The sequence below is a fragment of the Rana temporaria genome, chromosome 3 (assembly GCF_905171775.1).
Source record: "Rana temporaria chromosome 3, aRanTem1.1, whole genome shotgun sequence".
Lineage (NCBI taxonomy): Eukaryota > Metazoa > Chordata > Amphibia > Anura > Ranidae > Rana > Rana temporaria.
In genome coordinates this window covers 382,616,406-382,636,176 of record NC_053491.1, presented here as the reverse complement: position 1 = coordinate 382,636,176, position 19,771 = coordinate 382,616,406, and the positions used below count along the sequence as shown (strand labels likewise).

Below are 19,771 nucleotides of genomic sequence, written 5' to 3'. Positions count from 1 at the left end.
GGTCCCCCGTCGGTGTTCAGCCCTGCCCCCGCCTCACTGGCTGTAATTGTCAGCCAATTACTCAACCAATTCTCAGCCAATTACTAAGAAGAGACCTGGGAGAGCCTCGGGTCTTGTGCACATCGCTGGATCAAGATTGGGCTTAGGTACGTATTAGGGGGGCTGAGGGGAGAGATGCACACTGAAGGTTTTTTACCTTCATGCATTCTATGATAAAAAACCTTCAGCCTTTACAACCACTTTAAAAAAGCTGGAGCAAATAGACATATACGATGTGCCTCAAATGATGAGAGTGACAGAGAGGGGGGTGGATGAAGTCCCTGAAAGGTGCTATGTGGGGATGGAAGGATTCCCACTCCACCTTCCTTCCATCCACTGGGTCTGGGGGGGAGTGAGTCCAGAGGAGGCCACCATGGGAGAGGGAAGCAGGAGAAGCAGTTTCGGATTCATGAAGCCAGGTTTCAGTAACAGCAAGTAGATTAAAGGAGTTAGTGGTATAGAATCTGTAGACAGAGGGGTATTTGTTACAGACAGAGCGGCATGGTTGCCAACCGCCAGTAAATTTACTGACAGTTTGTAAAAATCTGTGATTTTTTTACAACTGCCAGTAAATATCAGGGGCTGATAATTTTATGCTGTGTTGACTTTTTAAGTATTCAAGCAAATTACTTTGTTATAGGTATTGTCAGTGTTTCCATATCATGTTTATGGTCGTTACCCTCTGACCGAGAGAGATGTGGATCACATAAACACGCGACAAGACTTACAACATAAATAGACCTGAAGTGTGCCTTGGTGGTCTGGTCAGTATGCCAAGAAAAGGGGGCATACCCAAGGTAAGTAATGTGTAGTTAATTGAAGAAGGACATGCTGAGAAGTGCCCTGAAAACGGGAAGGGCGGGAGGGTGTCGAATGCGATTGAATGCGCAGACTCACGGACATAAGGTGAGCTGGGAAGAGTCGGCCCAGTGACGTGTAGTACTGCACACTGAACCGACAAAGAGCATGTGTGAGTGGGCTGCTTAAATACCCTCCGGGCTCCTCCCATAAACTCAGGCCACCATACTGGCCTTCTTATTTATGGTCGTTACCCTCTGACCGAGAGAGATGTGGATCACATAAACACGCGACAAGACTTACAACATAAATAGACCTGAAGTGTGCCTTGGTGGTCTGGTCAGTATGCCAAGAAAAGGGGGCAAAAGACTCAGATAGGGAAATAGTTTATATTGATTTCTTGTATTTATTGAGCCAGCTTGGTAAAGGCTTGTGCCATTCCTTCATGAGGATTTGGGATGTATGTGGCAAAACAAGGAGACTTCCATCAGCCTGGTATCTTGATTACGTAGTCTGGTACTCCCTGATGGGAGGCAACTGAGGCTGCTCCGGTTCGGAAAGAATGTCCAGAGAACTGACTAGGCTTTGAAGCCCAAGTTACTTAGGAGGATTCTGACATGCTTGACACACTGGCTGACACTCAGGGAGCTGGTTTAGAAAGGGTAGCAACGAGCTACCATCAGATTGGCTGGGTAGATGGAGCAGTAGTGGGTCGAGCACCGTCACTGGGCATCAGGCGTTGTCAGTCTGAAACAGGTTGATGTCAACCCCAGGGGCTGGTTTGTTGCTTTTGCAGACTGTGAGAGTGTAGTGGTTCGAAAGCGAGTCGGGTGGCGTCGGAGCAGTGTGTGACTGCCGGAGCCGCTGACTAAATTCACTAGGTTGTAGGGAACCGTAGAAGGCCTGGTAGATGGCTGTTGGGTGACTAGACTGGGCAAAGCCCTAAACAGGGAACGAGTAAGGATTTTAGACATGTCCCTAAAGAGGGGACTCTTGAAAGGTAGGCGCTTGCCACTGACTACAGGTTGGTGCTTCTGTATGCCCTGTAGGAGGGACTTGCATGGGCTCGAGAATACTGACGGTTTACTGGGGTCCTGCAGGGACAGGAAATGCTGGATGCCATCTAGATATGGCGTGATAGTATTGAGAAATGGTCAGCTGCATGTGGCAATACGATATGAAGGCTAGGATGTGTCCAACGTTGCCTATTGCTGGTCCGGGGCAAGGGGCCAAAAATGTGCGATTAGTGTTCCAAGCAGTGCGATAGGCCTTCAGTGTGTTGCGTGCCAAGGAGTGGTTAATAAGTTGGATTGCGTTGGCGAGATGCGACTTCAGTCCATCGTCAGCAATGTCCATGGTGGGACAGGGATAGTTGTTGGGTCGGCTCCAGGCTCTTGCTGGAAAAAACATCCATTCCAAGGTTGGAATAGGAAAGCGCATCAGCTGCTTTTTGCATTTGCCTGGAAAAGGTCTACATAAGATATTAACTGGTGACGGAGTGACAGCTGCGCGAGCCTGCGCAGGAAGTGATGGGGAGTGACTTACGGTAGATCTATCTTAATTGATGATGTCGGCTGTGGCCTGATTGTCTGTGGTGAAGAACAGTGTCTGTCCTGTTCAAGTGTGGTCCCAGACCTGGGCAGCTGCCACGATGGGGTGCAGCACGAGGCGTGATGAAGACTGGGTGAAGCAAAAATTTAAGAGAATTTCTGGGGGCCAAGTTTTGGAGAACCAGTGGCGGCCTAAAAATGGCTGCAAAAGCCTTTGGTGGCTCGGCTGACACTGCCGGGATTAAGATTGAAATGATGTTCTATCAGGTGGGGAAGTTGTCCCACATAGCTAAGTCTGCTACTGATGCTTGGTCTAGTTTGAGAACTTGGACTGGATCTTGCATTGGTGTGAGAAAATCAAGAAAATCAAGACAATACACAGGTGCTCAACAAGACGATATACGAGCACTGGCAGGCCAACGTGCACTCGCTGGTGCTGGATGAAAACCTGAACTAACCGCAGGGAAAAAACAGAGAAAGGATGAGTGGCCCGCGTGCCACTGAAGATGAATGGCCAACTGGGTGCCACTGTGTGTTTGTGTGGCTGATTGTTTGTCACTGAGGTGTGTTTGCAAGTTTAGTTTGTATTCGGGTTTGCACGTAGGTGCATGCCGCTAAGTGTTTTATACTACTGCAGACAATATTGTGCGGTTGCAAGGATGTCAGTGAGTGTCAGGTTGCTGGGACGATATTGTGTGGTGGCAGGGGCCTTGAGTATGAAGGTTTGATGGTATTGGTGGTTGCAAGGGTCTCAGTCTGGTTTGCTGAGACGATATTGCGTGGTTGCAAAGGTCTCGATGATTATGAGGTTTGTTTTGAGATGGCATGGTGTGGTTGCACAGGTCTCAACAAGTGAGGGGTTGCTGAGACGATGTTGCGTTTTGCAATGGTCTCAAATGAGTGTCGGCCGCTGAGACAAGATTGTATGGCTGCAAGGGTCTGAATGGGTGTCAGGTTGCTGAGACGATATTGCATTTGCAATGGTCTCAAATGAGTGTCAGGTTGCTAAGATGACTTTGTATGGCTGCAAAGGTCTGAACGGGTGTCAGGTTGCTGAGATGAGATTGTGTGGTTGCAAAGGTCTAGAAGGGTGTGAGGTAGCTGAGATGATATTACATTTAGCAAGGGTCTCAAATGAGTGTCAAGTTGCTGAGACAATATTCCCCTTTGTTTTAATTTTTTTTATGAAAACGACTGTGAATGAAACGCTGGTAAACATGAGTTACCGCATCTGGCAGTGTTTACAAGCTGTTACAGGCATTGGCGTTTCGAATGCGTTTCGAATGCCTCTGAACATCCGTCTGAACGCATTTTTTTTTTTACCAACAGCAGTGTACATGAGGCCAAAGATGATTTGTCTGGCTACAAGGGTCTCAATGAATGCCAGGTTGCTGGGGCGAGACTGTATGGTCACAAAGGTCTTTGATGAGTGGGAGGTTGCTCAAGACAGTATTGCGTGGTTGCAAGGGTCTCGATGAGTGTGGCGCTGCTGAGACGGTATTGTGTTTGCAAGGGACTCAACAATGGTGTGAGGCTGCTGAGACGGTATTCCGTGGTTGCAAGGGCCTTGATGAGTGTGGGGCTGCTGAGACAGTATTGCGTTTGCAAGGGTCTGAACAATGGTGAAAGGCTGCTGAGACGGTATTGCGTGGTTGCAAGGGTCTTGATGAGTGTGGAGCTGCTGAGACGGTATTGCGTTTGCGAGGGTCTCAACAATGGTGTGAGGCTGCTGAGACGGTATTGCGTGGTTGCAAGGGACTTGATGAGTGTAGGGCTGCTGAGATGGTATTGCGTTTGCATGGGTCTCAACAATGGTGTGAGGCTACTGAGATGGTATTGTGTGGTTGCAAGAGTCTTGATGAGTGTAGGGCTGCTGAGATGGTATTGCGTTTGCAAGGATCTCAACAATGGTGTGAGGCTGCTGAGACGATTTTGCATGGTTGCAATGGTCTCAACAGGTGTCAGGTTGCTGGGCCGAGATTGTGTGGTGACAATTTTTTTTTTTTTTTCTGCTTTTTTTTTTTTTTGCATATTTTTTTTTTTTTCGTTTTGTAAGGGTCATGTGTTGCAAGGGTCTTAACAAGGGTGTCAGGCTGCTGAGACAATTTTGTGTGCTTGCAAGAGTCTCCATGAGTGTGGGGCTGCTGACACGGTATTGCGTTTGCAAGGGTCTCAGGCTGCGGAGACGAATTTTGCGTGCTTGCAAGAGTCTCCATGAGTGTGGGGCTGCTGAGACGGTATTGCGTTTGCAAGGGTGTCAGGCTGCTGAGACAATTTTATGTGCTTGCAAGAGTCTCCATGAGTGTGGGGCTGCTGAGACGGTATTGCGTTTGCAAGGGTCTCAACAAGGGTGTCAGGCTGCGAAGATGAATTTTGCGTCATTGCAACGGTCTCAACAGGTGTCAGGTTGCGGGGCTGAGATTGTGTGGTGGCAATTTTATTTATTTTTTTCTGCACTTTTATATTTCTTTTTGCGTTTTTTTTTTTTTTTTTTTTTATATATATAATTTTTTTTTTTTTTTTTTTTTTTTTCGTTTTGTAAGGGTCATGTGTTGCAAGGGTCTTAACAAGGGTGTCAGGCTGCTGAGACGATTTAGTGTGGTTGCAAGAGTCTCGATGAGTGTGGGGCTGCTAAGACGGTATTGCGTTTGCAAGGGTCTTAACAAGGGTGTCAGGCTGTGGAGACGAATTTTGCATCGTTGCAACGGTCTCAACAGGTGTCAGGTTGCTGGGCTGAGATTACGTGGTGGCAATTGATTTCTTTTTTTTTTTTTTTTTTTGCGTTTTATATATTTTTTTTCTTTTTGCGTTTTTTTTTTTTTTTTTTTGCATTTTGTAAGGGTCATGTGTTGCAAGGGTCTCAGCAAGGGTATCAGACTGCTGAGATGATTTGCATGGTTGCAAGGTCTCAATCAATAAGAATTGGGTTACTGAGAAAGGATAGAAACACCTGGTTTGTTTGTACCTTAAGCAAGCAGTATAAGGTAGAAGGACAACGCCTGTTTGAATCGTAGGTTCCGCAGGGGCCACTAATGAACGATATGGGAGACAACGAATGGTAGCAAATTGATAAGACATAAAGAACGTAATTACAAATCTTACTTGCGACAGTGGGCCATGCGAGTGAGTTTGCGGCGGACTGTGGCTGGAGTGAAACATGTCGGGAACGTGTAGCGTGATGCCGTGCATGGGGGAAAACAACGAGGTTTGGTGTAGAAAATAGAACACGAGAAGTGCGTATCAATGCTTTGTAAGCTCCACTGCGGGAACCAAACATATGGTACAGGTGACACCATGAGTGGCCACGAATTTGACATGACAAACAAGCTAACGAATCCTACCTGGGACAGTAAGTGCGACTGGGTTTGCTTTGGACTGCAGTGGATGTGCAACACATCCCAAGACTGTGGTGTGGCGCCATGCATGACGCACAGGCAATAACTTTGGTAAATAAATGTGAGAGAAGAGCCGTGTACAAGCAATTCGTAAGTTCCGCTGCGGGAACTAAAACACACGACATGGGGGAAACAATGAATGACAACGGTAGAAAGTATGCAATGTATGTGATACAAAATGGTTGTAAAATGCATGAAATGAATCCGATACGAATTGATAGTAAGGAGTATTGAACGAATCTGATACGAATTGGTTGTAGAGTGTATGCTACCCTTTGCTTTGAAACCGAACACCTACCAACCACCCATCCCCCCAGGCTAATCAAGTGCAGACAAGGCACCATGTGAGTCCAATTACCACCTCAATCTGCCAAAGAACCCATACAAACACATGTCAATCTCCAAATGGATTTACAAATGAATCGTATGTTTGGCAGAAGGAAGTTACAAATGTACTACGCCTGAGCCGAATGATGTTGGAACATGAGCAAAAGTAACTCAGATGCAGATTTTTTCCCAAAAGGGATGCAGGATAGGAAGCATAACGAATTGTAAGATTGCACAAGATACGAAAAGGTTTGAATCCTACCTGCGACAGTAAGCGGGAACCGCCGGCGAAGACCATGAGGGGAGAATCCGCAAAGCGCTTGCGATGTCGAATGCGATTGAACGCGCAGACTCACGGACATGAGGTGAGCTGGGAAGAGTCGGCCCAGTGACGTGTAGTACTGCACACTGAACCGACAAAGAGCATGTGTGAGTGGGCTGCTTAAATACCCTCCGGGCTCCTCCCATAAACTCAGGCCACCATACTGGCCTTCTTATTTATACTGTTCAAATATCCACTGTGTCAGTTTTCAATAAGAGTTCTGTAATTTCTCAGGTTGCCAGTAAACAATATGTTCTGCCAATAAATGTTCCATGTTTTGTCAGTAAAAAATGCTGCAGGAGGTTGGCAACCCTGCAGAGCGGGCATTCCAAAGGGTAGTGAAGGGGAGGTTGGTTTTGGGAAGAAGAGGCATGGCGTGGGGATATGGGAGTGTTGGGCACAGTTAAATGATAGAGGCCCATATACTTTCAATTTAATTTGCCGTTTAACTGCATGTTGCCCATTTCTCACGATCTTTTAAAAAAAAAATGTCCTCCCGTGTTGTCATAATTCTATGTATTTCTGTTTCATCAGCATAAAGCAATTTTTTGTCCACAGTTCGGATAATTCATTGACTGTCAGAAAAGGGGACACCCTACAATTTCGCTGGCCACTGTATATATTACATAAACAGTATCATATACACAGTGTCACAGGCCATCGTCACTTCCTTATAGCTCATCAACTGCGGCAACAAAAAAAAAACACACAATCCCAAATGCACTTGCATGGTGCTGTTTCACATGCGCACAGATGTAGCATACTGAAGACACACATTCCATAAGAGGAGCCAAGATTTTTTGTACTGACTTTGGAATACGCTCCCTCCATTCCACACACATGCTTTATATTCTTCCAAGTTTCAGAGGATTTTTGTAGATAAACAGAAGAATGGAACTCAATCCTGTAATAATAATGATTGTCATGCAGATCTTTGGCATTACCCATGACTATAATGAGAATTTGTTCTTTAAGGCTGGATTCACACCAATGCATTTTTTGTGCTTTTTTGCATTTTGCAGATTCGCTCTACAGTCCATTTACCATGGTTTCCTATGGAACACGCTCTGTAGTGCAAATCTGCAAAATGCAAAAATCACTAAAAATGCCTAGGTGTGAATCCAGCCAAAAAAACTATTTTTATTATTATTAAATTAAAGGAATAGTGAGCATATTTCACAAACTGGTTATGTCAATTTAATATTTTTTAAGTATAAATATGTAAATTCTCCAAAGGAACAGAAATGGGTAGGTATAAAATAAAATTGGGAAACTGGCGTAAGATAAAACTCACTTCTTTCTTGCAAGTAATACCATCATCACTTTTTAGACTGTTAAAGCGGAGGTTCACCCTAAAACAATTATATACCATTACATCCAGCAAACTTCCGACATGTACAGTATGCTGGTATTTTTATTTATTTTTCGCTGCACATACTGTCTTACAGTTCTTTTTCACCCGGCTTCCGGGTTCTCACTACCGCCGGGAGTAGGCGTTCCTATGAAGAGGCGTAGATGATTGATGTGCGGATAAGGCGCGTCACGTGTTCCGAAAATAGCCGAACTGGGACTCGGCTCTATACGGCGCCTGCGCAGTCAGCTCTACACGGCTCCTATGCAGCTACATATGTCATATTCAGACTATAATACTTGTTGCAGCACTGTGCAGCTGGGATCAATACCCAGTAGGGTTTTCTATTTAACCCTTTTGAAAATGTTCTATATATATTTAGGTATATCTATATATATATATATATATATATATATAAACCAAAATATATATAGAAAAAATTCAGAAAGGTTAAAAAAATAAACCCTAATGGGTATTGATCCCAAGTGCACAGTGCTGCAACAAGTATTATAGTGTGAATATGACATATGTAGCTTCCATAAACTGAAATATTATAAAATAACCCTACTGGGTAGTGAGTCCCAATCACCTGTGCTGCAAGAAACCTCAACCTCATTGTGCAAATAAAGCAAATAAAGTACAGAAAATTTCATAAAACAATTCATCAAATAAAATAATTCTAAGATAGCCCTACTGGGAAGTGAATCCAAATCCCCAGTGCTGCAAGAACACACAATTGTGCAAATATATAAATAAATATAAATATATATATAAATATAAATATAGTTTGTTATTTATATATTTGTACAATTGTGTATTTTTGCAGCACTGATTCACTGAGAGAGACATTGGGATCAGAGAGACAGGGGAGCTGAGGGAAAGGGGGAGGAGGGGGAGACTGAGAGATGACGAGAGAGACTGCTAGCCCTACCTTTCATGCCAGTGTGTCTTCTTTGATCCTTCCAGCGGCTCCCTGGCCTGGCAGCGTGCCCGTCCTCTGAGTCCCCAGTCAGTCTGTTCCCTGGGCCTCATTTCACTACGAAGAGGAAGTTGGAGAAATCCATGCTCTGGACTGGGGGTACGGGAGATGCTGCGCCCACCGCTTCTCACTAGGGAGGCGAGGTCAAGGAGGAGGCGGCCACAGTTTAACTATTCTCCTGACACCCGGGCTCTCAGGCTTATCTGTCCTCGGCTCGGCCCCTCGCTGATCACGTCCATGAGAGAGATCCCCCTGCTGACGGGGGGCCGCTGCAAGGGCCACATGACAAGGCCTGGCGGGTCGGATTCGGCCTGCGGGCCTTGTGTTTGCCACCCCTGTCCTAGACGGTGCAAGTTTAGGAGATATTCACGGTACCTACAGGCTGGGTGCCAAATGCAGGTATGCCCCTGCCTACAGGTAAGCCTTTCATCTGGTGATCTGGCCAGTAACACACTTCCTGTATTAGAGAGCCTCACACTGAATGAAGGAGAACAGGGGCCTTTGGACAGCAGCATTGTCAGTCTGGGGGGGAACCAAAGTGATAGATGGACTAGCAGATTTAGATACAATAACAAATTAAAGCCAAACTCCAGCTCACACTGTAATTACAGTAACATTTTTCTTCTTGTGGGATAAAAGTTTTACATAAATAAAAGCTGATCATTGTAAGCACCACTCTCAATGGTAAATGTTTTTTCCCAACCCTCTAACTGCTACATTTGTAGTAGATTTTGTTTTGTAGAAAAACAACAGACCTATGTTCAGGATGTAAATAAGGGGCAGAAAGCTTAAAGGATAACTCCACTTTCGTGGGGAAAAAATAGCAAATAAAGAAAAATAATATAGCACATATAATTGTGACACTAATCATTATGTATTTGAAAGTTATTAAAAATGACCTTTCCTTTTCAATCTACAGCCAATGTAATTTTTTGAAAATGCATTGCAATATGGCTGCATGGAGTTGTTCTGTACACAGAGTGTGTACTGACCACTCCCCCAGAAACATAATTTCCTGCTTGTGTGATTGGCTCACTAATTTTCCCAGAAGTCTGCCTAAGATACATGTCAGATTTCAGGCATCCCCTGCAACAAAAATGTCAGATACTTTCAATAGGAACACGTCTAAAGGGATGCAGGCCCAGCAGCTTTCCTCATTAGTGCTCTGCAGCTGCACACCTGACAGTTAATTATGAAACCACTCCCATTAGACCCACTCTGACAGAGGCACAGACAAACACACATGGATTTCTTCAGAATAACAAAAGGTAGGAACCTGCAACGAAGGTCGTTTATAATCCATGCAATGTACATCGATCACCCAGAGGAGAATGTTTTTTTCTCAACAAAAGTAGAGTTATGATTTAAACAAGAAAACAAATGCAGCCATTACATTGAAGAATTGGTAAGCTGCAATATAAAATGTGCTTTTGGGTTTAATGGCACCTTAAGCTCTTTGAGGACTGGTGGACTTTGATGGACTGTGAAAGAACATTATAAAGGAACTTCTATCTTTTCCCACTCTATCCAGAATAGAAAAGAACATTTTGGCTTGACACTACGTTCTTTTCTCTTTACATTTGGCTTCCAGTCGTGTTACTTATGAAGTATGTACTATATTCACCCACTACCTGCTCTCTTGTATTTTTAGTGGTGTTCTTTCCATCCGCCCATCGGGTGCGGCGCTCCTCGCCTGAATTCCTGGACCCGGTTCTTCAGAAATCTGTGCCTGAGGTGGAGTTGCTTTATGAGGTCAGTGGAAAATGTATACATCATTTCCAGGATGAGCCAAGACAAGAGACTTGTTCTTCTATACAGAGCCGAAATTGTGCTAATTAGGATTTACATTCATTTCTCCAAAACAGTCACAGCCATTTCATGGTTCGCTACTAAAATACTATAAATACATTTTAACACGTGGGTTGATGTTAAAGCTCAAATCTACTTTACATTTTTTATATTTAAATAAATTACTCAGTGATTCTAAAAAATAAAAAAATGCAACTCTGTCTGCAATGCTCACCTCCTCTTCAGCACTGCCCCCCACAGACTCACCGGCTCTGTGATCCAGCACTGGTCGTCTTTACTCACCTCCTCTCCTGCACTGCCCCCCACAGACTCACCCGCTCTGTGATCCAGCACTGCTCGTCTTTACTCACCTCCTCTCCTGCACTGCCCCCCACAGACTCACCCGCTCTGTGATCCAGCACTGCTCGTCTTTACTCACCTCCTCTCCTGCACTGCCCCCCACAGACTCACCCGCTCTGTGATCCAGCACTGGTCATCTTTACTCACCTCCTCTTCAGCACTGCCCCCCACAGACTCACCCGCTCTGTGATCCAGCACTGGTCCTCTTTACTCACCTCCTCCTTAGCACTGCCCCCCACAGACTCACCCGCTCTGTGATCCAGCACTGGTCGTCTTTACTCACCTCCTCTCCTGCACTGCCCCCCACAGACTCACCCGCTCTGTGATCCAGCACTGGTCGTCTTTACTCACCTCCTCTCCTGCACTGCCCCCCACAGACTCACCCGCTCTGTGATCCAGCACTGGTCGTCTTTACTCACCTCCTCTTCAGCACTGCCCCCCACAGACTCACCCGCTCTGTGATCCAGCACTGGTCCTCTTTACTCACCTCCTCCTTAGCACTGCCCCCCACAGACTCACCCGCTCTGTGATGCAGCACTGATCCTCTTTACTCACCTCCTCTTCAGCACTGCCCCCCACAGACTCACCCGCTCTGTGATGCAGCACTGATCCTCTTTACTCACCTCCTCTTCAGCACTGCCCACCACAGACTCACCCGCTCAGTCATCCAGCACTGGTCCTCTTTACTCACCTCCTCTTCAGCACTGCCCCCCACAGACTCACCCGCTCTGTGATCCAGCACTGATCCTCTTTACTCACCTCCTCTTCAGCACTGCCCCCCACAGACTCACCCGCTCTGTGATCCAGCACTGATCCTCTTTACTCACCTCCTCTTCAGCACTGCCCCCCACAGACTCACCCACTCTGTGATCCAGCACTGGTCCTATTTACTCACCTCCTCTCTAGAACTGCCCCCATAGACTCACCCGCTCTGTGATCCAGCACTGGTATTCTTTACACACTTCCTCTCCAGCACTACCCCCCACAGACTCACCCACTCTGTGATCCAGCACTGGTGCTCTTTACTCACCTCCTCTCCTGCACTGCCCCCCACAATTACAGTCCTCAGCCCCCCCCACATCACAGTCCTTAGCCCCCCACATCAGTTCTCAGCCCCCCCACATCAGTCCTCAGCCCCCCTACATCAGTCCTCAGCCCCCCCACATCACAGTCCTCAGCCCCCCCACATCACAGTCCTCAGCCCCCCCACATCACAGTCCTCAGCCTCCCCACATCACAGTCCTCAGTCCCCCAACACAGTCCTCAGCCCATCACATAACAGTCCTCAGCCACCTTCCATATCACAGTCCGCAGTCCCCCCCCCCCCCCCCATCACAGTCCTCAGCCTTCCCCCACATTACAGTCCTCACCCCCCACTTCACAGTCCTCAGCCCCACCCCCACATCACAGTCCTCAGCCACCAATCACAGTCCTCAGCCCCCCCCCCCCATTTTACAGTCCTCAGGCTACTCCAGCTTTAACGTATTCAGCCCAAAATATCACTGACTTCGACACATACATTCTCACAACTTTTCAGCCTGTCACATTAGTGACCTCCCTCACTGTCTTACCATACACAGAAAAGATATCTGAGGGAGGTACAGCATGTCTGAATGGAGGGCGGGTGCTGCAAGATAGTGATTGGTTGCTAGGACTGCCCTTCATCCTTGCAGCCAATCACCTGCTTGCTAACCTCGGGCACCTCCATCCAGAACCTTCCCCGCCCCCGGCTGTCGGGTCTGTGAGGATTACAGAGCGACGACAAGGAGAAGAAAAAGACTCCTAAATTGCGGTACCACAGCGGGCCACATGAGAGAGTGGTCTGCCATTTAGTGATGCCCGCACTAGATTTTAGTTAGGGGTATCAGAGTAAAGGAGGCTGAATACAAATGCATGCCACACTTTTCAGATATTTATTTTGAAAAAAAATTGAAAACCATTTATCATTTTCCTTCCACTTCAAAATTATGTGCCACTTTGTGTTTGTCTATCACATAAAATACATTTACATTGTTGCATAGCTCCCAACTGTCCCTGATTTCAAGGGAATGTCCCTCATTTGGAACAAAGTCCCTCTGTCCCTCTTTTCTAGTCATTTGTTCCTCATTTTGGTCACATTATATATATATATATATATGAAAATAAAATGCAATACTTATCTATCAAAAAGTATTTCCCAATTCTAAACTTTTCATCCAATTTCTAAATTGCTGCATTTAGAAATTCCAAAAGCCAATATATAGGAAAAGTGGTGGTAAAAAAACAAAAAAAACACTTGTGGGTTTAACCAATCATTTTTGTTGTATAATTCTCCTTTAAGGTAGGTGTTACAGGGGGTGTATTCAGTGGTGGATGGTGCTCAAAATTGTTTTGCGTAAACAAACTGAAAAATTCTGAAAAATACTGAAACAAAAACATCAATTGCAGCCACTGTGCCCATCATATGTAGCCAACTGTGCCCAGAAAATGCAACCCCTCTGCCCATCATATGCAGCCACTCTGCCCACCATATGCAGCCACTGTGCCCATCATATGCAGCGTCTCTGCCCAGAAAATGCAGTCAACTCTGCCCATCATATGCAGCCTCTGTGCCCATTAAATGCAGCCAACTGTGCCCCATCAGTTTCTAATAATATGCAGCCACTGTGTAGGAGGTGGCTACAGCGCCCATGAATAGTCTCATGCAGTGCATGAATCTACCAATACTATACAAGGGGGGGTGGCTGGAGACAGAGGGCGGCATCCGTGCGCCCTTAATGGACGCACCGCCAATGGGTGTATCCTATGTCTACATACTTTTGTTAATAGGTGTCCCTCATGCCCATCTCAAAAAGTTGTGAGGTATGGTTTTGGTTGTAACATGACAAAATGTGGAAAATTTCAAGGGGTATGAATACTTTTTCAAGGCACAGTAATATATACCGACATGGTCGAATTTCAAAAGAATTTTCTTTTAAAAAAAAAAAAATGTGTGTTTTGTGAGCCAATTTTCATGCGGCCATCGAATTTAAGTAATCTGGCATTTCCTAATTAATGATGGAAGAATCCTGCGAAAAATGTAATCGAAAAAGAAATGTGCATGAGTGCAAGAAAAAAAGATTTACGGAAAAAGAAAAGAAGATTCCCAGCCACAAAAATTATTTTCTGTAGCAAGATGAGGTGAAATTGAAGGCTTGGTTGGTCGGATTTTGAAATCAATGGTGGCAAAAATGTAACGCAAATTCTTAGATACAAATTTTGAAAATAATTCTTCCAGCCTTCTAATCAAAGGTCCCAAACCTCTGTTCAGACCTGCAACTGGAGGAATAGTCTGCAGGAGGCTATGTATTTCACCAACAAACCTCTGGTGTTGTAATACATTGTAGGCTGCAATGCAAAAATAAATACATAAATGCACATTATGTTTTTTTATAATATAAGTGCATTTATAATTTTTTTGCAAAAAAAAAAAAAAATACAGAAGAGGTTAAAAGCCTTTTTCAGGTACAGCGATTACTTTGTAGTAGACATTAATACATGTAGCCTAAGTGCACCACCTGTTGATAAGTAAATGAATAACAGCAACTAAAACTAATTTTTTTTTATAAATTGTAGCATTCTACTGCAGCCATGTGTACACTAGTCCTTCAATTGTATAGGGCAGTGGTCTCAAAGTACCGGCCCGCGGGCCATTTGCGGCCCGCGGACCAGTTATAAATGGCCCCCAGGCAGGGTGGAAGTGAGGGGAGCAAAAAAAAAAAAAAAAAAATTTTTTTTTTTTTTGAGCTGGCCCCATCTGGTGGTGAGCCGTTGGTATTACAAGTTATTACCACCAGATGTGAGCTGGCGCCATCTGGTGGTGGCCGTTGGTATTACAAGTTAAGCATTACAAGTTAAACAGCAATTTTAATGTCATTTTACACTATTTTCACTGCCATATTCTTCCCTCTAATTCAGTGGTCTCAAAGTACCGGCCCGCGGGCCATTTGCGGCCCGCGGACCAGTTATAAATGGCCCCCAGGCAGGGTGGAAGTGAGGGGAGCAAAAAAAAAAAAAAAAAATTTTTTTTTTTTTTGAGCTGGCCCCATCTGGTGGTGAGCCGTTGGTATTACAAGTTATTACCACCAGATGTGAGCTGGCGCCATCTGGTGGTGGCCGTTGGTATTACAAGTTAAGCATTACAAGTTAAACAGCAATTTTAATGTCATTTTACACTATTTTCACTGCCATATTCTTCCCTCTAATTAGAACCCCCAAACATTATATATATTTTTTATCCTAACACCCTAGAGAATAAAATAGCGATCGTTGCAATACTTTCTGTTTCGCCGTATTTGCGCAGCGGTCTTACAAGCGCACTTTTTTGGGAAAAAATGACACTTTTTTTAATTAAAAAATAAGACAACAGTAAAGTTATCCCCATTTTTTTTAATACTATGAAAGATAATGTTACGCCGAGTAAATTCATACCCAACATGTCACGCTTCAAAATTGTGTCCGCTTGTGGAATGCCGACAAACTTTTTTACCCTTTAAAATCTTCATAGGCGACGTTTAAAAAAATCTACAGGTTGCATGTTTTAAGTTACAGAGGAGCTAGAATTATTGCTCTCACTCTACCAATCGCGGTGATACCTCACATGTGTGGTTTGAACACCGTTTACATATGCGGGCGCTGCTCACGTATGTGTTCGCTTCTGCGCGCAAGCTCGTCGGGACGGGGTGCGTTTTCTGGCTCCTAACTTTTTTAGCTGGCTCCGAGATTCCAAGCAAATTTGTCAAACCCTGACTTACACCAGTGCTGGTGGTAATAATGCGCTCGCTGACACCAGTGCTGGGGGTTAATAATGTGTTCTCTGACACCAGTACTGTTGTTTTTGAAGTTTGAAAGTTTGCATGCGGCCCCCCATGGCATATGAAAACTTGTCTTGTGGCCCTCAGGTAATTTGAGTTTGAGACCCCTGGTATAGGGAATATAGGGAAGTTTGCTTGCTGGTCTCTGTATTTTCAAAAAAGAGTAGGTAGAGGTCAAGTGACCCAAAAACCATCTACCTTTTATTTTGTTTTTGTCTTATTTATGTTTATATATATATATATTTTTTATGGTTACTTCATCTTGCTCATCAGACCTATTAATTGTAAAATTCTTATTAAAGCCCAGTTAAAACCTCACACACATTTTTTCTATTTATAGTTCTCTCCGTGTATGCATCTCAATTATTAATGCTTTAAAGCCCAACTTCGGACTACCATTGTTTTGTTTTTTATTTAGGCCCCCCAGATGATTAAAAAAAAAGTAAACATTTTTTTGTTTTATTACTCGTGTTAGTGTGAACTGTACTCCTGTTGTATTTTTTTGCAACAAGATGTCCTCAGTCCTCCAGGTTAAATGATGCTTAGTGCCGAACCTGAAATACTGAGAACATGTGAGTGCAGGGTATCATGGACCTACCCCCTCAGGGAGGTTCCCCATGGTGCCTTGAACTCAAGAGCATCATTGAGGACCACCAAGCAAAGATCCATAGAGGAAAATGGCATGGAAAAAAGCATAAAATAAACAAGGGGGGGGGGGGGGGCAAAAAACTGGTTTTAAATTTCCTTGTCCCTTAGCGGAAATGCTGCTTTCTGCCCTCTCACCCTTTTGCTCAATGCTGGCAGAGCTGAGTAACAGCCACACCTCTGAGGACAAGTGTCCTAGCATAGATTTGTAATGCAGAGAAATAGGAGGGGCATGTCTGACCAGGCCTGTTAGATTACAGAGTGCACTGCACATCACAGTCAAACGCTGGTCCCTACTGAACTGTGCAGTCATATTTATACACACAGTGCAATAGTTTTACAGCAAAGTAGATGTAAATCAGTGGCGGGCTGTCCATTAGGGGTGCTTGGGTGCCGCCCCCTCTTTCCATGCGTCCGGCCCCCTGATCTAAACACAGGGCGCCGGACCATGGATTCCATTGGAGGGAGTGCTTTTTTTTAAGCACGTGATTAGAGCCAGAGTCTTTAATAGGCTTCAAAAAAGGGTGGGCACTGGGCACATAATTGTGAAGTGGGAAAATAAGGAAAATAATAAATGGTTTTTAAATTTGTTTACAAATAAATATCTAAAAAGTGTGGCATGCATTTGTATTCAGCCCCCCTGAGTCAATACTTTGTAGAACCCCCTTTCGCTGCAATTACAGCTGCAAGTCTTTTGGGGATGTCTCTACCAGCTTTGCACAACTAGAGAGTGACATTTTTGACTGCCATTCTAACACATGAATTTGCTTTCATGGAAACCATTCCATTGTAGCTCTGGCTGTATGTTTAGGGTCGTTGTCCTGTTGGAAGGCGAACCTCGGCCACAGTCTCAAGTCTTTTACAGACTAACAGGTTTTCTTCTAAGATTGCCCTGCATTTGGCGCCATCCATCTTTCCATCAACTCTGACCAGCTTCCCTGTCCCCGCTGAAGAAAAGAATCCCCACAACATGTTGCTGCCACCACCATGTTTCACGGTGGGGATGGTGTGTTCAGGGTGATGCACAGTGTTCGTTTTCTGCCACACATAGCGTTTTGCTTTTAGGCCAAAAAGTTAAATTTTGGTCTCATCTGACCAGAGAACCTTCTTCCACAGGTTTGCTGTGTCCCCCACGTGGCTTCTCGCAAACTGGACTTCTTATGGCTTTCTTTCAACAATGGCTTTCTTCTTGCTACTCTTATATAAAACTGAATTCTCCCACCAGATTCTCCCACCTGAGCTGTGGCTCTCTGCAACTCCTCCAGAGTTACCATGGGCCTCTTGGATGCTTCTCTGATTAATGCTCTCCTTGCCCGGCTTGTCCGTTTAGGCGGATCGCCATGTCTTGGTAGGTTTGCAGTTGTGCCATACTCTTTCCATTTTCCTATGGTGGATTGAACAGTGCTATGTGAGATGTTCAAAGCTTGAGATATTTTTTTATAACCTAACCCTGTTTTAAACTTCTTCACAACTTTATCCCTGACCTGTCTGGTGTGTTCCTTGGCCTTCATGATGCTGTTTGTTCACTAAGGTTCTCTAACAAACCTCTGAGGGCTTTAGAGAACAGCTGTATTTATGCTGAGATTAAGTTACACTCAGATGGAGTCTATTTATTAATTAGGTGACTTCGGAAGGCAATTGGTTCCGTTAGATTTTAGTTAGGAGTATCAGAGTAAAGGGGACTGAATACAAATGCACGCCACCTTTTTCAGATGTTTATTTGTAAAATAAATTGAAAACCATTTATCATTTTTCTGTTGATCTATCACATAAAAATAATAATAAAATACATTTATGTTTTTGGGTGTAACATGACAAAATGTGGGAAATTTCAAGGGGTATGAATACTTTTTCAAGGCACTGTATCTGCCTAAACTTTATTTATTTTTTTACTTAAAACATTTGTGTAAACCCTTAAAATGTAAGTTTTTATTTCCCCCCTTTTGCTGTGTTAAATACACCAAAAAACATTTTGTTATATCTGTTCAATTTCTTCAGAATCAGTCTTTCTGCTGCTTCTGGATCATCACAAAGTGTTTCTTCACAGGAACATCTTTAAGTAAGGAAGTGTTACAAACCAAAATTACACAAAACCTTCATTTATAGAGTAAATGACCCCTGAAAATCAGGAGAAAATTGATCAAGCTCTCCATAGAGCAACATATGCTTCTGGATCCGCATTATCAATAACTGAAAGTGCATATTGGTAGGAAGCTATTACCTTATTATGAGGGAAAGGGGGGTGGTGACCTTTTCTCATGTATAGGTGAAATGCTCTTAACATATACAGTTCTTGTTTTTCCATTTGTAATGTAATATTAATTTGCTTTGTCTCACAAGTGGGTGGGCCCTGCTCTGCGCCCCGGGCTTACCCTTTTTTGAAGCCTATTAGAGCCTCTGGCTCTAATAACGTGCTTCCAAAAAAACATTGTAATCCATGCGTCCGGCGCCGTACATGTAGATTAGGGGACCGGACGCATAGATAGGGAGGGTGGCACCCCTGCATTACTGACTGCCACTGTTAGTTTGTTTACTGATTAAGCTGTCATTTTATTTCAAGTATGATACTTTTATATACACTGTATTTTACCTTGCCAGTGTAAGTGTAAATGAATTTCAATTTGTACAACTACTCCACTCTGATTTATTTATTTAATGTTTCTAAAAATTCCCATTATTTTCGGGGAAAAAACGTTTTTTCCAGAAAATTTTCACCTCTATTCAAGACACCAAATTACAAATACAAAGCAGCAAACTTATATATTTTTTTTCTCTTCATTCAGTTCCTGTCCACTGGAGTTCAGATTGATCCGGACAGCAGGCTGACCCTCCGTGACCCAGAGCTGTCTTCTCTACGAAAAGCCACCACCTTTGATGTTTTGTGCAATGACGTCATCCCGAAGGCCATCTCAGATATCCGGAGGTTGGGAGACCAGTTGTCCAAAGTCCCTGGGCCATTGAAGAAGGAGGACTTTGAGAGGACAGCGTTGACCATGGCTTACACAGCCTTAAAAACTTCAAAGTTGGAGAACGAGAACCAAAGGAGAGTATGGATGGAATCCCTTACCAAGCTCTTTGTGGCAATAAGAAGAGACTTGATGGCTCTGTACAATAAAGATGGTCAACAATGACCAATGGCCTTGCCAAACTCTCTACAATCCCTGCATGTGATACCCTGCCAATATAACCGTGAATATAATTTATTTACTTACTGAAACTCTAGAAATTAAAGGGGTTGTCTAATCTCAGAAGACTTTAAAAATTCCTCCATTCTCCGACTTTCCGCTTATCTATCTGCTGGGTACCCTTTTCTTTGTGTAATAAAGGAGTTTGGGTGTGTTAAAAGTGCACTTTCTTAAATAAAAAATAAAAAAACTTAATTTAA

The 19,771-nt window shown here is 44.1% G+C and overlaps 1 protein-coding gene across 1 annotated transcript in view; it reads left to right on the top strand.

Moving 5' to 3' along the window:
* The window catches only part of FAM180A (family with sequence similarity 180 member A), a 47,675-nt gene extending 27,904 nt beyond the window's left edge, over window positions 1-19,771 (top strand). Inside the window, exons 2-3 of the mRNA XM_040345679.1 lie at window positions 10,413-10,513; window positions 19,170-19,771. Coding sequence (XP_040201613.1) covers window positions 10,413-10,513; window positions 19,170-19,517 — 449 coding nt within the window. The 3' untranslated portion in view covers window positions 19,518-19,771. The remainder of the gene's footprint in view (window positions 1-10,412; window positions 10,514-19,169) is intronic.